This window comes from Diceros bicornis, chromosome 34 (assembly GCF_020826845.1).
Source record: "Diceros bicornis minor isolate mBicDic1 chromosome 34, mDicBic1.mat.cur, whole genome shotgun sequence".
Taxonomy (NCBI): Eukaryota; Metazoa; Chordata; class Mammalia; order Perissodactyla; family Rhinocerotidae; genus Diceros; species Diceros bicornis.
This window is the reverse complement of record NC_080773.1, coordinates 29531173-29549992: the sequence shown is the minus strand read 5'-3', so window position 1 is coordinate 29549992 and position 18820 is coordinate 29531173. Positions and strand designations below refer to the sequence as shown.

Genomic DNA, 18820 nt, shown 5'->3' with positions numbered 1-18820 from the left:
GTTTGAAATAGGCATGTCCTCAGATTTCCTAGCGTTGGAGATGATGCAGACATGCAGTCTGGGTTTCCTAGTCAAATAAGCTCCTGTTACCACTTTTACAAATTTATCACCAAAAATAATAACTTACAGTGATAGTTAATTTTGTCTCATGTCTCATGAAGTTTTTGTGGGTAATGTAAACGTATTTGTTGGGAGCAAATCATGTAGATAGATGTAAGTGAGATAAGAGTTTACAGCTTAACTTTTAGCAATAATTATATTCTATGGCATGTGTACTTAAAATAGCTTCCAAAATCTCTTTCATAACTCTAAACGTTGAAGTTTTGCTAAGTTAACTTAAATGATGGAAAATTAACCAGAGATCTAGATCATTTCCAAATAGGATAAAATACAGAAACATTAATTGCTAAATAAGACTAACTTTGCCTATTTTTGTCTTCTTATTACAGAGAAACTAAAGACGTTTGGGTCTATTACTAAATATGTTTTGTGCTTTATTGAAAGATTGTACTATGAAATAGCATATGTTTCTAGAAATTAGGAAAAATTAATTTATAATTTTGCAAAGCCACAGAATGCTAATATGAAAGACAATTCATAATTGCTTACTTCTTAGTTTTCACAAAAAATTAAGGCTTCTAACATTTAAGATTCTAACTAACATGTGTAAAGCTATTAAAATTTAATAAGAGAAACATCTCTGTATGCAAGGAAAGTAAGAAGTATGTTTTTGGTAAATGAGATAAGAAAGACAGAGAAAGACTAATACTGTAATGATTTCACTCATATGTAGAGGATAAACAAACATATAGATAAGGAGGAAAAATTAGTGGTTACCAGAGGGGACGGGGTGGGCATAGGACAAAAGGGGTAAAGGGGAACATATGTATGTTGATGAATGGAAACCATATTTTAGTGCTGAACATGATGCAGTCAATACAGAAGCCAAACTATAATAATGTATTTCTGAAATTTAAACAATGTTATAAACCAATAATAAAAAAATTTTTTTATAAAAAATTAATTAAAAGAGCAATAAAAACTTTTTGAAAAAAGGAAGTATAAAGAATGGAGATATTTTTATTTGTTTGTCTTAACAGTGTAAATTTGTCCTGAAGTAAAACTTATTATGGGAAAGAGAGAAGCAATTTTTATCCTGAGGAGAGGCTAGGAATGAAGGAAGTCGTGGGACAAATTCTGAATGTAAAAAAGAACGTTATAGAAGGTTTGTGGAAGAGAAACACTAAGAAAAGAATTTTGTGCATAGTCCAATTGGTAAAGTTTGAAATAAATTTAATTAAGTAAATGAGTTTTACTATCAAAAGTAACCTGATGCAAAATTCGAATTTTGTTTTCTCTCTCTTTTAAAAGGATAGTTTTCTTGGACTTTTAAACCGCCCTTGATGAAGTGATTATGAAAGGTTTGTCTTTACCTTTGAATAAGTCTACCGAAAAGACAGAAATTCTGTTTTATCAAAACAAATTCCTGTGTTCAAATACCCGATGTCTCCTATTAAGAGAACTAGGATTTTATTTATTATTTATTTTAAATGTTTAATTCTCTATGTTTGCCTTTAAGATCTCTGGTTGTTACTTTGGTTAAGTGGATAACTAAGCATCCTTTGATATTTTGGGCAAACTTCCTCAAAATTCAAATACTACTGAAAGCCTACTTTTGACCTGAAAGTAACTGAGTATTTCAGCAGGACCCTGGGAGTTCTCAAAGAATTAGTTCTCTCTTTCTATAAACAGGGAGATATTTAAAAAAAATTAGTTCTTTGGTATGTTAAATTGCATGGGAAGCATTGTCAAATAAGTGATGCTAAACATCCCTTGTGGATATCATTGTATGCATATGTTATTAGTATAAATGTTCTAGAAATTGTATGAATTTTTTTCTGGTATGTCCTGGGAGCTTTAAGGACAAAGTCAACAAAGGTTGACTTTATGAAACAAATAAAACTCCTTGGAAATATCAGCCTGGTACCTTGCATACAGGATTGCCATCAACATTACCAGGTGAGTAAAGATGGTCACTTTCTGGCAGGTGTAAGAAACTCAGGATATTTTGGGAACCTCAAGAATAGAGGAATTTACCTAAATCTATAGTTATTGCAGGTAGAGTCTGAGAGCAAGTCCTTGGCTTGGCTTTCCTGGCCTTGAGAGGCCTTTAAAAGTTCAATCTGAGATTCCTTATGAAAAGTTCCAGTAAAGTAGATTTAAAAGAACCTATATGATGAATCACTATTCTTGCTGTACTTATGTAAATAATTGTGGCAAGTTTATTTAAACCAGACTTATTTTGTAAACCAATAAGTCTTAATTTTGCTATCTTTGTTAAAAAAAATTGAGGATGATTTTAGAGAGAAAAGCTATGTTTCAGTAGAAACTATAATACACATTTATGGATGTTAGATTCTAGTTCAGTTAATTGTCTTTGAGGTTTTTGTTTTCTTTTTGTTGTTGTTTTTTTTTTTTTGGTTTTATATATTTTTTAATTCTTTTTTTTATTGTGAAATTTTTGTTGTACATTATTGTTTACCAGTCACCATATAAGTGCATCCCTCCACCCCTTGTGCCCACCCCCCACCCCTAGCCCCTGGTAACCACCAAACAGTTCTATCTGTGCGTGTGCTGGTTTATCTTCCACATATGAGTGAAATCATGCCCTGTTTGTCTTTCTCTTTCTGGCTTATTTCACTTGACATAATACCCTCCAGGTCCACCCATGTTGTTGCAAATGGAACGATTTTGTCTTTCTTTATGGCTGAGTAGTATTCCATGCTATGTATATACCATATCTTCTTTATCCATTCATCAGTTGAGGGACACTTGGGTTGCTTCTATGTCTTGGCTATAGTGAATAATGCTGCAATAAACATAGGGGTGCATAAACCTCTTTGGATTGTTGATTTCAGGTTCCTTGGGTAGATACCCAGTAGTGGGATAGCTGGATCATAAGGTATTTCTATTTTTAATTTTTTGAGGACTCTCTATACTGTTTTCCATAGAGGCTGCAACAGTTTGCATTCCCACCAGCAGTGGATTGGGGTTCCCATTTCTCCATAGCCTCTCCAGCATTTGTTGCTTTTTGTCTTGGTGATTATAGCCATTCTAACAGGTGTAAGGTGATATCTTAGTGTGATTTTGATTTGCATTTCCCCGATGACTAGTGACGTTGAGCATCTTTTCACGTGCCTGTTGGCCATCTGTATATCTTCTTTGGAGAAGTGTCTGTTCATTTCCTCTGCCCATTTTTTGATTGGGTTGTTTGTTTTTTTTGTTATTCAGTTGTGTGAGTTCTTTATATATTATGGAGATTAATCCCTTGTCAGATATACAGTTTGCAAATATTTTTTCCCAGCTGGTGGGTTCCCTATTCATTTTGATCCTGGTTTCGTTTGCCTTGTAGAAGCTCTTTAATCTGATGAAGTCCTACTTGTCTATTTTTTCTTTTGTTTCCCTTGTCTGAGTAGACATAGAAGATCCCTTTATGGCTGATGGGGAGTAGTGTATGTCTTGACATGAGTACAGCCATGTTTGGCCGCTCCATTGACCTACAGCCACCAGCACAAAAAAGAAATACAAAGCCGCTTTCTGTGTGATGGGAACTGGCCTTTTCCTGGGAACTGGCCTTTCCCCCATGGAGAGAGTTACAAGTTGTAACATTTCAAGGCTCTTGGAGCGTCATAGCACGGGATGGACTGGCCATCTGTGCCGGGCTAGGACGATAACCAAAGAGAACAATGCACGTACACAACTACTGGGCTGGGACGTTAGCCAGGGGGCTCAATGCATGTATGCCACTGATAACCATTTGTGCATGGAAACACTAAATGCTTGCTCTGCAAACTCTGTAATTGCTTACTCTGAAAATTATTGATGGTATAAAAACTGCTGGAAACTGAGACCTGATGAGAGTTCCACCTGTGGAAGGGACACCTTGCCCAGGACGTGTGATCCTTGCCCAGCCGCGTCGATTGACAGGGCTCTCCCGGCAGTGGGGCGTGGATGTTATGAGTAACTGATTTGATGTGAAGTAATTGATTTGATATGAAGTAATTGATTTGATGTGTTCTCTTTTCGGTCAACCTGGTGTTTCTCTTTCTGGTTGATTTGTGTCATTTCTCTTCAGCCGATGTGGGTGTTTTCCCTTTCCAGTCGGGCTGATGTTTTTTCCCTCTTAATATTTGACCTATTTGGATCTGTTTGCAGACTGTCACCTTTACTATCCTCTATATAATAAAATATACCTTCGGTCCATTTGTTTGGAGTGGAAAGTGTCTTTTACGTCTCCGATCGAATCCCTGAACCTCTCATAACATAATTGGCGCTGTGAGCAGGATTCAATTAAGGAGATGCCTTTCCTATTCAAACAAAAGGTAACTGAAGCCAAGGTGGAAGAAATTCCAGGATGGGAGGACCCTCCCTCTTGCACTCTGGCTGGGGAGTGAACTTATAGGTCAGGATTATATGAATCTTGGGATGTTCGTCTGCGAGATATGAACCATTGGATGTGACCAAAATGGGGCAATTTCAATTTCCAAAACTGATGTATTTGCTTATGCAATTGGAAAAAGCCAACTAAAATGTTAAACCACTAGTGGGAAGCCTATTTTAATCTTTGGAGGTTTTTAAATAAAATCAGGAATACTGTATTGCCTCTTTAAGAGAAAATAATTAAGTAATTAAACATGCCAACAGCCTAAGCTGAATCTGCTGCTCCCCTCCCCTCTCTTGCTGAGCTTCCCCGCTTCAACTCCCCCGGAATTTCTGATCTGAAATTAAGCAAGTGAAAATAAATAAACTTTTGAAGTAATTTGAAATTGGGATGGCTATTCTAGAGAATCTATTTCAGATGAGTTCACCTTAAGGGTCACCCTTAAAAGAGAGGATTCAAAACCTCTCACGATGAAATACAATCTTTAATTAATACACAGAGACTTCTAAAAGACAACGTTATTTCAAAAACAGCTTCCAAAATCTTTTTGGTAACTTGAAGCTTTAGAGTTTTGCTAAATTAAGTTGATAAAAATTTATTGAGTCTCTGGGTCGTTTCCACATAAGATAAAACATTAAAAATTGGTTACTAAGCATAAATTTGTCTGCCTTTGGTTTCTTATCTCAGAGAAACTAAAAGATGCTTACGTTTATTGATAAACATGTTATGTGCATGTTGAGGAATTTTCTATGAGAAAGTACACATTTCTGGAAAGTCTGTATACAAAAAAAGCAAAAGGTATATTGTCCATAAAGAAGGTATAAAGAATAGAGATATTTATGTTTGTTTTATTAAGAAAGATAAATTTGTCCTAAAGTACTAAGAAAAGGAAAAAAGGCATAGGACAAATTCTAAATGTAAAAAATAAATGACAGAAGGTTTGTAAAAGTAAAGCCCTGAGGAGTTTTGCACATGATCAGGTTGGCTAAAATAAGCTAATAAAAAATTAAAATTTGGCTTTCTCTCTTATAAAGGTAATTTTCTTAAACTTTTAGTCTGCTCTTTATACAGAGATTAAAAGGTGTTCTTTTGAGTAAGTCTATGTAAAAGACAAAACACCTATGTTTTGTTAAAATAATTTCCTATGTTCAAAAGGACTGAAGTCTCTCCCTTAAGGTTTTTGTTTTTGTTTTTTGACTGTTTTAACTCTCTGTTTGCCTTTAACTGTTTCTGTTGTCAACTTGATTAAATAAATAACTAGGCATTATTTCCTATTTGACCAAGTGTTTTAAAATCTTTTGATATTTTTGATAAACTTCTGCCAAAATTAAAGTTTTTTTAACTTAAAAAAGAAATTACAAAAAGACATATGATTATGATGCCAAAATACAATTATTACTGTATTTCATGTTGATGCTCACAGTTCTATAATTTCTACAGAACAAAAGTATAACTCTTATGCTGATCAGCTGGTGCAAAGTCATGCAACACACAACCCAGGCTTAGCACAATAAATCCACGAAAAGAGTGGACACTTGGGAGAATAAACTTCATACAGGTGGGCAAAACAAAGGGGAATCCTTGTCACCCATGATGATATTGCCACTGCAGTAAAACAATGTCAGTTATGCCAACAGTTAAATAAACGGGGAGTTCCACACCCCTACCAAGGTCATATCCAAAAGGGATTATTTCCCGCCCATACATGGCAAATAGATTTTATTGGACCATTGCCAAATTCTTGTGGATATACTTATGCCTGCACTGCTGTTGATACATATTCTGGTTATTTATTGGCTATGCCAGCTAAAGTGGCCACCCAACAGAGTGCCATAAAATTATTAGATACAATTAAGTTGTATTATGAAACAGCAAGGCAAATTCAGAGTGACAACGGTTCCCACTTTACAGGTAAGTTGATTCAAACTTATACCAAGGAAAATTATATAGAATGGATTTATCATATACCTTATTACCCCCAAGCTGCAGGCCTCATAGAACGAATGAATGGATTGCTTAAACAACAATTGAGGAAACTTGGTCATGGCTCATTAAAGGGGTGACACAACCATCTAAGTACTGCTCTAAACGTGTTAAATAATAGGCCACTAGGCCCTAATGAGACTCCTCTGTCAAGGTTGTTACCAGCAAAGATTACAGAAGTGGCAGCCGCCACCCATGAGCTTATGACCTTAACCTATTGGCCCCTGACTCAGTCTGCTAAACCGTCTTTTCATGCCACGGCCTAAGCGGCTGGATTGGATTTATCTACTGTTCATTCTATTCAACTGCCCCCTAAGAAGCAGTCTATAGTCCCTACTGGGATAAGGATACAATTTCCCAAAAACACCTTTGGTTTATTAAAAGGACGCTCTGGACTGACAGCAAAGGTATTGATGTACTAGGAGGAGTCATTGATCCAGATTACCAAGGAGAAATAAAATTTATATTATATAATGGTAGTGACACAGTACTAACTGTAGAGTCTGGGGAAGAAATGGGGCAATTATGGGTGCTTCCCCTCCTGACTCCAACTGTGTCACAAGGACAACCTCCAAGTGAATTAACTAAAAGAGGAATGCAAGGATTTGGGTCTACAGATGGATGGAAACCTAGAACAAAAGTATGGATGACACATCCGCCCATGCCACAAAAGTAGTGGTCCAAGGGCCCACTGCAACACTCATATTTATGTATCCAGAAAATGAACAATTATATCATGTTCCTAAAAATTCTGTTTCTTTGCGTGAATAGATATTCCTGCTGTGTTCATTATCCTATGCTGCAGCTCCATGTCTGCTGCAGACCTCCACACCAACTAACATCTCCGTAGGACAACCTTTGACCCTGCACTGTTAGACCAACTGCTCTACACCAATGGGACCTATAACCTGGACTATGAATGGCCGAACAATTTGGTCTCAGAAACATCAAGCAACTTCTCAATATAAGATAATTTCTCTATTACCCTGCCTTCTGCTACCCTCCATGATGGGGGCTGATCTGGACTTCTACAAGCTAGTTTGTTAGGCCTAAATGTTACCTTATCTAATGTTATCTTTGATGCTGTACATGATTTGCAAGATCAAGTTAATAACATTTCATATTCTAAGGGGTTATTTGATTGGTTACCTTGGGGTTTGGGTCCTTTATTGTGAGATAGTTTTATAATTATTGTAGTCATTGGATTTTGGATTCTTGGATGTGCCTTATGTACTTGTGTACGAAGTTCATTGTCTGTGCATATGGTGTCTTATGGTTAATGGAGACGGCCAGGGCCGAATATGTCTTGACATGAGTACAGCCATGTTTGGCCACTCCGTTGACCTACAGCCACCAGCACAAAAAGAAATATAAAAGCTGCTTTCTGCGTGATGGGAACTGGCCCTTCTCCCACGGAGAGAGTTACAAGTTGTAACATTTCAAGGCTCTTGGAGTGTCGTAGCACGGGATGGACTGGCCATCTATGCCGGGCTAAGATGATAACCAAAGAGAACAATGCACGTACACAACTACTGGGCTGGGACATTAGCCAAGGGGCTCAGTGCACGTACGCCACTGATAACCATTTTGTGCATGGGAACACTAGATGCTTGCTCTGCAAACTCTGTAACTGCTTATATAAACTGCTGGAGACTGAGACCCAATGAGAGTTCCACCTGTGGAAGGGACACCTTGCCCAGGACGTGTGATCCTTGCCCAGCCGCGTCGATTGACAGGGCTCTCCCGGCAGTAGGGCATAAATGTTATAAATAACTGATTTGATGTGAAGTAATTGGTTTGATATGAAGTAATTGATTTGATGTGTTCTCTTTTCGGTCAACCTGGTGTTTCTCTTTCCGGTTGATTTGTGTCATTTTCTCTTCAGCCGATGTGGGTGTTTTCCCTTTCCAGTCGGGCTGATGTTTTTTCTCTTCTAATACTTGACTTATCTAGATCTGTTTGCAGACTATCACCTTTACTATCCTCTATATAATAAAATATACCTTCGGTCCATTTGTTTGGAGTGGAAAGTGTCTTTTACGTCTCCGATCGAATCCCCGAACCTCTCATAACAGTGTACTACCTATATTTTCCTCTAGGTGTTTTATAGTTTCAGGTCTCACCTTCAAGTCTTTGATCCATTTTGGGTTAATTTTTGTGTATGGCGAAAGAAGGTGGTCTACTTTCATTCTTTTGCAAGTGACTGTCCAGTTTTCCCAACACCATTTATTGAAGAGACTTTCCTTTCTCCACAGTATGTCCTTAGCTCCTTTTTCAAAGATTAGCTGCCCATAGATATGAGGTTTTATTTCTGGACTTTCAATTCTGTTCCATTGATCTGTGTGTCTGTTTTTGTACCAGTACCATGCTGTTTTAATTACTATCTCTCTGTAGTATGTTTTGAAGTCAGGGATTGTGATGCCTCCAGCCTTGTTCTTCTTTTTCAGGATTGCTTTAGCTATACGGGGTCTTTTCTTGCCCCATATGAATGTTAGTATTCTTTGTTTTATTTCTGTGAAGAATGTCCTTAGGATTCTGATTGGGATTGCATTGAATCTGTAGATTGCTTTAGGTAGTATGGACATTTTAGCTATGTTTATTCTTCCAATCCAAGTGCATGGAATATTTGTTTATTTCTTTATGTCATCATTGATTTCGCTCAATAATGTCTTATAGTTTTCATTGTATAGGTCTTTCACTTCCTTGGTTAAATTTACTCCCAGATATTTTTTTCTTTTTGTTGCAATTGTAAGTGGGATTTTCTTCTTGAGTTCTCTTTCTGTTAGTTCGTTGTTGGTATATAGAAATGTAACTGATTTCTGTAAATTGATTTTGTACCCTGCCACTTGGCTATAGTTGTTGATTATTTCTAACAGTTTTCCAATGGATTCTTTAGAGTTTTCTATAGATAAGATCATATCATCTGCAAACAGCAAGAATTTCACTTCTTCATTGCCTATTTGAATTCCTTTTATTCCTTTTTCTTGCCTAATTGCTCTGGCAAGAACCTCCAGTACTGTGTTCAATAAGAGTGGCAAGAGTGGGCACCCTTGTCTTGTCTCTGTTTTAAGAGGGATGGCTTTCAGTTTTTCCCCATTGAGTATGATGTTGGCTGTGGGTTTGTCATATATGGCCTTTATTATGTTAAGGTACTCGCCTTCTATACCCATTGTGTTGAGAGTTTTTATCATAAATGGATGTTGGCTCTTGTCAAAAGCCTTCACTGCATCTATTGCGGTGATCATATGGTTTTTATTCCTCATTTTGTTAAGGAGGTGTATCACATTGATTGATTCGCGGATGTTGAACCATCCCTGCATCCCTGGTATAAATCGCACTTGATCATGGTGTATGATCTTTTTAATGAATTGCTGTATTCTGTTTACCAATATTTTGTTGAGGATTTTTGCATCTATATTCATCAGGAATATTGGTCTGTAGTTTTCCTTGTTAGTATTGTCTTTGCCTGGCTTTGGTATCAGGGTGATGTTGGCCTCACAGAACTGTTGGGAAGTGTTCCATCTTCCTCTATTTTTTGGAATAGTTTGAGAAGGATGGGTATTAAGTCTTCTTTGAATGTTTTGTAAAATTCTCCAGAGAAGCCCTCTGGTCCGGGACTTGTATTTTTTGGGAGGTTTTTGATTACTGTTTCAATCTCTTTACTTGTGATTGGTCTATTCATGTTCTCTGTTTCTTCTTGATTCAGCTTTGGGAGGTTGTATGAGTCTAGGAATTTATCCATTTCTTCTAGATTGTCCAATTTGTTGGCATATAGTTTTTCATAGTATTCTCTTATAATCTTTTGTATTTCTGTGGTATCTGTTGTAATTTCTCCTTTTTTATTTCTAATTTTATTTATTTGAGCCTTCTCTCATTTTTTCTTGGTGAGTCTGGCTAACAGTTTGTCAATTTTGTTTATCTTCTCAAAGAACCAGCTCTTTGTTTCATTGATCCTTTCTACTGTTTTTTTAATTTCAATTTCATTTATTTCTGCTCTGATTTTTATTATTTCCCTCCTTCTGCTGACTTGAGGCTTTGTTTGTTCTTCTTTTTCTAATTCTGTTAGGCGTATCTGAGGTTGCTTATTTGGGCTTTTTCTTGTTTGTTAAGATGGGCCTGTATTGCTATGAGTTTCTCTCTCAGGACCACTCTTGCTGCATCCCATATGAGTTGGTACAGTGTATTTTCATTTTCATTTGTCTCAAGATATGCTTTGGTTTCTCCTTTAATTTCATCAATGATCCATTGGTGGTTTAGTAGCATGTTGTTGAGTCTCCACAACTTTGTTACTTTCCCGGTTTTTTCCTTGTAGTTGATTTCTAACTTCATGGCATTATGGTCTGAAAAGATGTTTGTTATGATTTCAATCTTCTTAAATTTATATAAGCATGCCTTGTTTCCCAACATATGGTATATTCTTGAGAATGTTCCATGTGCCCTTGAGAAGAATGTGGATTCTTCTGTTTTTGGATGGAGTGCTCTGTATATGTCTGTTAAGTCCATCTCATCTAGTTTTTCATTTTGGTCCATTAATTCCTTATTTATTTTCTGTCTGGATGATCTGTCCATTGATGAGAGTGGGATGTTAAGATCCCCTACTATTATTGTGTTGTTGTTAATATCTCCTTTTAAGTTTGTTAATAGTTGCTTTATGTACCTTGGTTCTCCTGTATTGGGTGCATATATATTTAAAAGTGATATGTCATCTTGGTGGAGTGTCCCATTTATCATTATATATATATATTGCCCTTCTTTGTCTCTCATTACCTGTTTTATCTTGAAGTCAACTTTGTCTGATATAAGTATAGCAACACCTGCTTTCTTTTGTTTGCCATTAGCTTGGAGTATTGTCTTCCATCCTTTCACTCTGAGCCCGTGTTTGTCTTTAGAGCTGAGATGTGTTTCCTGGAGGCAGCATATTGTTGGGTCTTGTTTTTTAATCCATCCTACCACTCTGTGTCTTTTGATTGGAGAGTTCAGTCCATTTACATTTAGGGTAATTATTAATATATGAGGGCTTGTTGTTGTTATTTTATTGCTCTTTTTCCAGTTCTTTTGCATTCCTTTTGTTTCTCATCCCATGTGCTTCGGACTATCAATGCAGTTTGGTAGTTCTGTATGGGGGTTCTCTTAGTTTTCTCTTTCTTTATCGTGTGTGATTCTGTTCTGATTATTTTGTTAGTGGTTACCATGAGGTTTGTATAAAAAATCTCATGGATGTGATAGTCCGTTTTTTGATGGCCTCTTATTCCCTTACACTAAGTCGATTCGATCCCTTTCCTCTTCCCATTCTACATTATTGTTGTCACATCTTATTCCTTCTTGTGTTCTGAGTTCGTGTTTAACATGATGAGGTTATACTTACGCTTGGTGCTTACTTTCCCTTGATCTTTGGTTTTATAATTAAGTATTTGCTAATCTGTTTTGATAGAGGACTGCAATTTTTCTGGTTTTGTCGATCTATTTTCCTCCTCATTCAAAACTTTGAATCCCCTTTCTCTTTTTTTCCTCAGGGATGAGGGCCTTCTTGAGCACTTCTTGTAGTGGGGATCTTGTGGCAATGAACTCCCTTAGCTTTTGTTTTTCTGGGATAGTTATTAATTCTCCCTCATATCTGAAGGATATTTTTGCTGGATAGAGTATTCTTGGCTGAAAGTTTTTGTCCTTCAGAATTTTGAATATATCAGTCCACTCTCTTCTAGCCCGTAAAGTTTCAGTCGAGAAATAGGCCAAGAACCTTATAGGAAATCCTTTGTATGTTATTTTATTTATTTATTTATTTTTTTTGTCTAGCTTCCCTTAATATTTTTTCTTTGTCATTGACTTTTGCCAGCTTTACTACTATATGCCTTGGAGAGCGTCTTTTCGTGTTGGTATATTTAAGAGATCTATGGATTTCATTCACTGGTATTTCCAGCTCCTTCCCCAGGTTTGGGAAGTTCTCAGATATTATTTCTTTGAACAAGTTCTCTGCTCCTTTTTCCCTCTCTTTTCCCTCTGGAATACCTATAATCCTTATGTTGCATTTCCTAATTGAGTCGGATATTTCTCAGAGAGTTTCTTCATTTCTTTTTAGTCTTAGTTCTCTTTCCTCCTCCATCTGGAGCACTTCTGCATTGCTGTCCTCAATATTGTTAATTGTTTCCTCCATGTTGTCAGCTCTGGTGCTTAAGGCTTCCAGATTTGTCTTTATCTCCTCTATTGTGTTTTTCAGCTCTAAGGTTTCTGATTGGGTTTTTTTTATAGGTTCAATCTCTTTTGTGAAGAAACTCCTGATTTCACTGAATTGTCTGTCTGTGTTTTCTTGTATTTCATTAAGCTTTTTTATGATGGCTGCTTTGAATTCTCTGTCATTAAGGTTATACATTTCTGTGCTTTCCAGGTTGACTTCTGAGTGTTGTCATTTCCCTTTTGGTCTGGAGATCTAATATATTTTTGCATGGTGCCTGTCAGTGTTGGCTTACCTTTCCTCATAGTGAAAATATATAGTCGCAGTTTCCTCTTGCTGCCACTGGGTGGGAGTCAAGGGCTGTGTATTCTGGCCCACCTCAATCCATGGGCACTTGTCGGCCCCTGACTGATCTGCGGTGTGGCTGAATGGAGGCTGCTGGTGCAGAAGGGTGGAAACAGCTGGGGCTAGAGAACAGCTAGGCCAAAGCAGCTGGGGCTCAGGTGCAGGTGGGTTGAAGCAGCTGCAGCTGAAGTGCCACTGGGCCGAAGAAGCTGGAACTGGAGTGCGGTGGGCCAAAGTCGCTGGCACCAAGTCAGCTGGAGCCTGCGCACAGGCCAAGCCGAAGCAGCTGGATGAGGGGGGGGCAGTCAAGCCGAAGGAGCTGGGGGTGGGGCATGTTCCAGCTGAAAGAGCTGGGGCCATGGCACGGTGGAGCCGGGGAAGCTAGGGCTGTGGCTTGGTCCAGCTGGAGCAACTGGGGCTATGGCGTGGTGGGGACTAAGCTGCCACTGCCTCTAGTGTGGGGACGCAGGCTCGCCCCACTGCTGGTCAGGCCCAGGTGCCTGGGATCGGCTGTGTTGGAGACAGGGCTGAGCTGAAGCTCTGCTGTACTGAAGCACTAGTCGGGTGGGCTGGGTGGGGGAGGGGCGCTTACTTTCGCTTTCCTGATGTCAGAGGTTTCGTGCCTCACTGTCACTCTCTGCTCTCCTGAGCGGCTAGCTTGTTGAAACTACCCTCACAACAGTTCTGCTCCCTCATAGGGGGATCCCCTCGAGCTGTGAAGGGTCTTGGAGAGCGCCATTTTTCACACCCCTAGCCGCCCCTCCCTCTCCTCTGAGAGCCACATGGTCTCAGTCTCTGGGTCGCAGTCCTTGGGGAAGGAAGGGAGCTCCTCTTACCTCCTTCCACTTACTCTGGAGATTCCAGCACCACAGTCCTCGGGTGTACGGCTGCCTGTGTGCCTCAGACATGCCCTGTGTTGTGTGAATAGCTTCTGTTGGAATATGAATGTCCTTTTTGTTGTGTCTTAGCAGGGGAGAGTTCAATGGGGGAAGCTCACTCCACCATGATGCTGACATCCTGAAGTTTTTGTTTTCTACCTGTGAATTGTAATGGATCTTAAATTCTTCTAGTTTTCTCAAATATCTGACTACAACTCTCCAAACTACTGATTCCAATATTTCTCCCATTTTTGACTGGGAATCATTGAGAATGAAAGCTGCGTTTTTTTCCTGAAGTCTTGAAAAATGAAGGTAAACAACTTTTTATAAAATTAAGAGAAATCACCACAATAACCCATGTTAAGACAACTTTTGTGCTTGTTCTTGTGTAAGCCACTCAGAAAAATTGCTGAACACCCAATTATGTCATCAGAAACATTTCAAACTACAAAAGATGCTTCTTCCATGATATTTAGAAATCTTGACTGGTTGGCCCTTGGACTCAGAAACTGGTTTATAATTTGCTCCAACCATAAACCATTCTTTTTCTTTTGGTTTCCATGCCTTTTATTAAATATGTGATTGCATGTTCACACAATACAGGCCTAACTTTGGGAGAACACCTGCATCATTACTCCTGAAATGGACTTAACTAACATGACCTACTGTCAGGACTAAGAGACCAGTTCAGTGAGATAGAACAATCTACCAACTCAGCTTCTGGGTTGTGAAACTTCTTGGAGAAGTTTCATAGGTGGGGGTGTAGGGGAACAGCATTTGCTACCCAAAAATGTGTCTCTTGGGTTTGACTATTTTTAAGAACAAAAGACTCAGGAAGAAATTTTGACCTTCTCCTCACTGCCTAAAAGAATTTAACATAGAAGGCCTGTTTCAGGAAGGAGCTCACACCATAGAAAACTATAACGTAATATGAACAACGTGTGGTAGACAGGGAGGAACATAGAAAGACCCATTTGATGGTGAGCAAGGAAATCAGTGAGATCCATGAGCTTTGCTGCCATCCCTCACATGTCAGACCTCAATATTTCTGGATACCTCCATATGAGACCCTGTCTGCCTCCAGAGATTAAAGAAAAGAAAGAGCCTTCTGTGAAAACTGCAGTAGTCTCTTTGGAGATGTTCACTACAAACTTTTAATTGTTTTACAATAATTAACAACTTGGAAAAACTTTTTCACAAACATTCTCAGTTCCCCAAGCCTGTGATCTCACTGCAGCTACATGTGAAATGATAATTGCAGTTCTGAGGGGAGATGAGGTCACAGAATCACAAACTCATATCTAGTGTTCTAGCTGTCTCCCTTCCTCCCATACAGTACTGTCCTGGCCATGACACTGAGCCCATTCTCCTGGCAGCTAGACGGAGCCAGATGGGTATTTTATATTTCAGTCTAGGAGGCAATGTCTGAAAACAAGGAGGAGTATCTGAGTCTGGGTAAGTAAGTGATGATATTGGAAAAAGAGAGCCTTCTGTGTTTGAAACTGGTACAATGCCAAATCCATATAGGAAGAAAGAATAATACCTGAGACATGAGCTCTGCTAGTAAAGATAGGGTCCTAGACCAATCTCTGATGGTTCCTAATGTGATTTATTGTAATTCTTACTGAACATGATATTGGTGTTTGATCTAAATGATAATGAAAATTGATTTTTAATGTGCTTAGGGACAGTAGTTATAAAACATATAAGCTTCTAAGCCTACCTCACAGGACACCTATACTATAGTTTGAGGATTACTAGAGGTGCACCTATATTAACTCCATGATTGCAATAAAGGCTAAAACAAAACTTCAGGAATTCTCTAATTGTGGCAGAAATAGTGTATCTGAATACAGTTGCTGGAGTGGCAATGCTTTCTAACTCTAGGTGTATGAAGTGCTTTGAGGAGACAACAAATGTTTTCTACTGAAAACATCCACGATCTGTTGATTTGGGTGAGACTGTTTCAGCTTCAATTTTGGGAAAAAGGTAACATAATAATAATTGGTTTTAGATTGCAGCTTCACGCAAAAATATACCTACTGATATATTCTCGATTTAATATTAACATGATATGAATCAAAGGCTCTAAAATTTCAATTAATAGATAGACATATATCACATCCTAGAGATTCAATTTTTTATGTCTATATATTAATAACTTTCACAAATTGTGCTTTGTTGCTCATACTTTTACATCTAATGTATTAATCAAAAATTAGTTTATGATTTGAAATTAATATTATTTAGTTGCTCCCCTGTGACCCTTTATCACATATTGGCATTTCATGCCCCATAGTTTAGGGCAGGACAGCATTCAGTGATTCTGGTGACAGGCATCATTCTGGTCCCTGGAATAAAAGAAAATCTCTGTTTCTGTTGCCATCTCAATGCAGAGCCAATTGTGCTTTATTGAAATATAACTTGTCATAATAGAGGTCCCTATGGAATTATACTAAAATCAGTGTATCTATATTTTACTAAGAAATCTAAGTCTGAATGCAGAATTTTTTTGGCCTACGTAATAAATCATAAATGGAAACTTGTTACAAACAAAATTATAAAACAAAGTACCACCAGTTTGAAATACAATGACAAGGTATGAATAATCACAAATAGTAAATATACGTCAAAATTACAAGGCATGAAAAAATAATAAATATATATTAGTATTTGAAGAACATAGATAACTAGGCATGCTAGAATAGCATAATGTATAAGTGCACTGCCTTCTCACCAGTAAATTCCGGTGAAGTCCTCACTTTGCTGATAAAACAAGTTTGAATTTAGACAAGTCATTAAACTTTACCTGCCTAAGTACTCTTGTTTTTTGAATGAAAATAATAGTCCTGTCTGTCTCATGAAGCTTTGAAGAATCTAGGATTTACAGGTATGGCCTTTATAACAATGATTTATATTTTGTGAGAGCTCTTCAAAGGTGACACATTCACCTCTTGGAAATATGTAAATAGAAGACAAACAGTAAATAATTATTTCTAAGTGGGAACTAATGTAAGTGGAGAATACTAGATTTCAGTTGACTTGATGCATGTAACACTGCCTCATGTTCCCATGCAGGCATCTCTGGCTCAGAAGAAGAATATCATCACTGGGAATGGACAGAATGGCATCTTGGGATTTGGTGATAGGAATGATCTTTTTATTACAGATGATGGTGGGAATTCTGGGGAATTTCTGTCTTCTTCACCATTATCTCTTTCTTTATTACACAGGATGCAGGTTGAGGTGCACAGATTTGATTCTCAAGCACCTGACTGTAGCTAACTCCTTAGTCATTCTCTCTAGAGGAGTCCCCCAGACAATGGCAGCTTTGGGCTTAAAAGATTTCCTTGGTAATATTGGATGTAAACTTGTCTTCTATGTTCACAGAGTGGGCAGGGATGTGTCCATTGGCACCAGCTGCCTCTTGAGTGTCTTCCAGGTGATCACAATCAGCCCCATGAACTTCAGGTGGGCAGAACTTAAGGTGAAAGCTCCCAAGTACCTGGGCACCCTCAACATCCTCTGCTGGGTCCTGAGCATGGTATTAAATATTACAGTTCTTGCATATGCGACTGGAAAATGGAGAAATAAAAATACCACAAAAAAACACAATTTTGGCTACTGTTATATTGTACATTCTGAGAACATCACAGACTCCTTCTCTTTAGTATTAATGTTATTCAATGATTGTTTCTGTTTGGGGCTCATGATCTGGTCCAGCGGCTCCATGGTTTACATCCTGCACAGGCATAAGAAGCAGGTAGAATATATGCACACAAACAATCTCTCCCACAGATCGTTCCCTGAGACCAGAGCCACCCAACGCATCCTTATCCTGGTGAGCACCTTTGTATCTCTGTGCACTCTCTCCTCTATCTTTCACATTTGTTCAGTTGTTTTAAATAATCACCATTTGTGGCTGGTGGAGCTTTCTACATTCATTACTGCCTGTTTTCCAACTGTAAGCCCCTACATTCTCATGAGTCATGACTCCAGAGCATCCAGGCTCTGTTTTGCTTGAATAAATCATACAAACATTCCCTAAATTTAAATTTAAAGCATAAATATATAAATTTTATGTATGTTCACAATGATTAGTTACCCCTCAGAGTGGAAACACATTTCTGAAACAGTCATATTACAATCGAGTGGTAAACAGGACAGACTGAGTTTCTGATGCAAAAGAAACAATAAAGTGAATGCAATTAAAAATGAAATATTGTATCATTGTCATATTAATACTTATGTAATAGGAATTTAATAACATTTGTAGTGAAGGAGTTCAGCGTCTATGTACTATTAAAACAATGAATCATGAAACATCTAGATAGAAGTCAGCGAGCATGTAAATTTCAATCTGACATAATGAATTTTTCGGACGTTAACTACTTATAGGATTGTAGGAAAAGTTCCATAGAACAGGAACACCATTTGATGTGGTCTTTCAGAACACTGAAGAGAACAAAATATCCTACAAAATAATGAACAGCCTGGAGCTACGATGGAGAGTGACTTCATATTCAAAGAGTAGAGGCAACAAAGGCCAAGTGAGTTTTGTAAGTTACATCTTTAGAGAGACAATACTCCTTTGAAATTGAATGTTTTGAAGAGAGATTTATTCAAAACATTTTCACGTAGAAAGGCTAGATGGACCTGGCATGGGACAGAGGAGAGCATAAAAGTTTTGATTTTTAAAAAATATCAAGCGTTGACTGTTAAGAAATACATGCTGTCTCAGATAAAAATGCATGAATTTGGAGATATGTAGAAGGTATGTTAATGTGAAGATGTCAATTGAGGATAATGCCTAGAAACAGGTTCTCATATCCCTCAGGAAACCAGTTTAGGGTGGAGCCCTCTGTTAAACTTAAGCAGTAGGGGAGTAACCAAATGAAAGCATAAGTCTTGAATCCATTTTGTTTATTTGGAGTTTAGAGAGTCAGGTTGCAAAGGAGCAAAATGGATATTTCCTCAATTTTAGGAAATATTTTAATATTGCTC

General features: G+C 37.9%; 1 protein-coding gene across 1 annotated transcript; it reads left to right on the top strand.

The window, feature by feature from the left end:
- Positions 1-16940: 16940 nt before the first annotated feature.
- On the top strand, positions 16941-17840 carry LOC131397684 (vomeronasal type-1 receptor 3-like). Its single transcript, XM_058530755.1, has one exon. It carries the CDS (start codon positions 16941-16943, stop codon positions 17838-17840), a length of 900 nt encoding a protein of 299 aa, XP_058386738.1.
- The last annotated feature ends 980 nt before the right edge of the window (positions 17841-18820 follow it).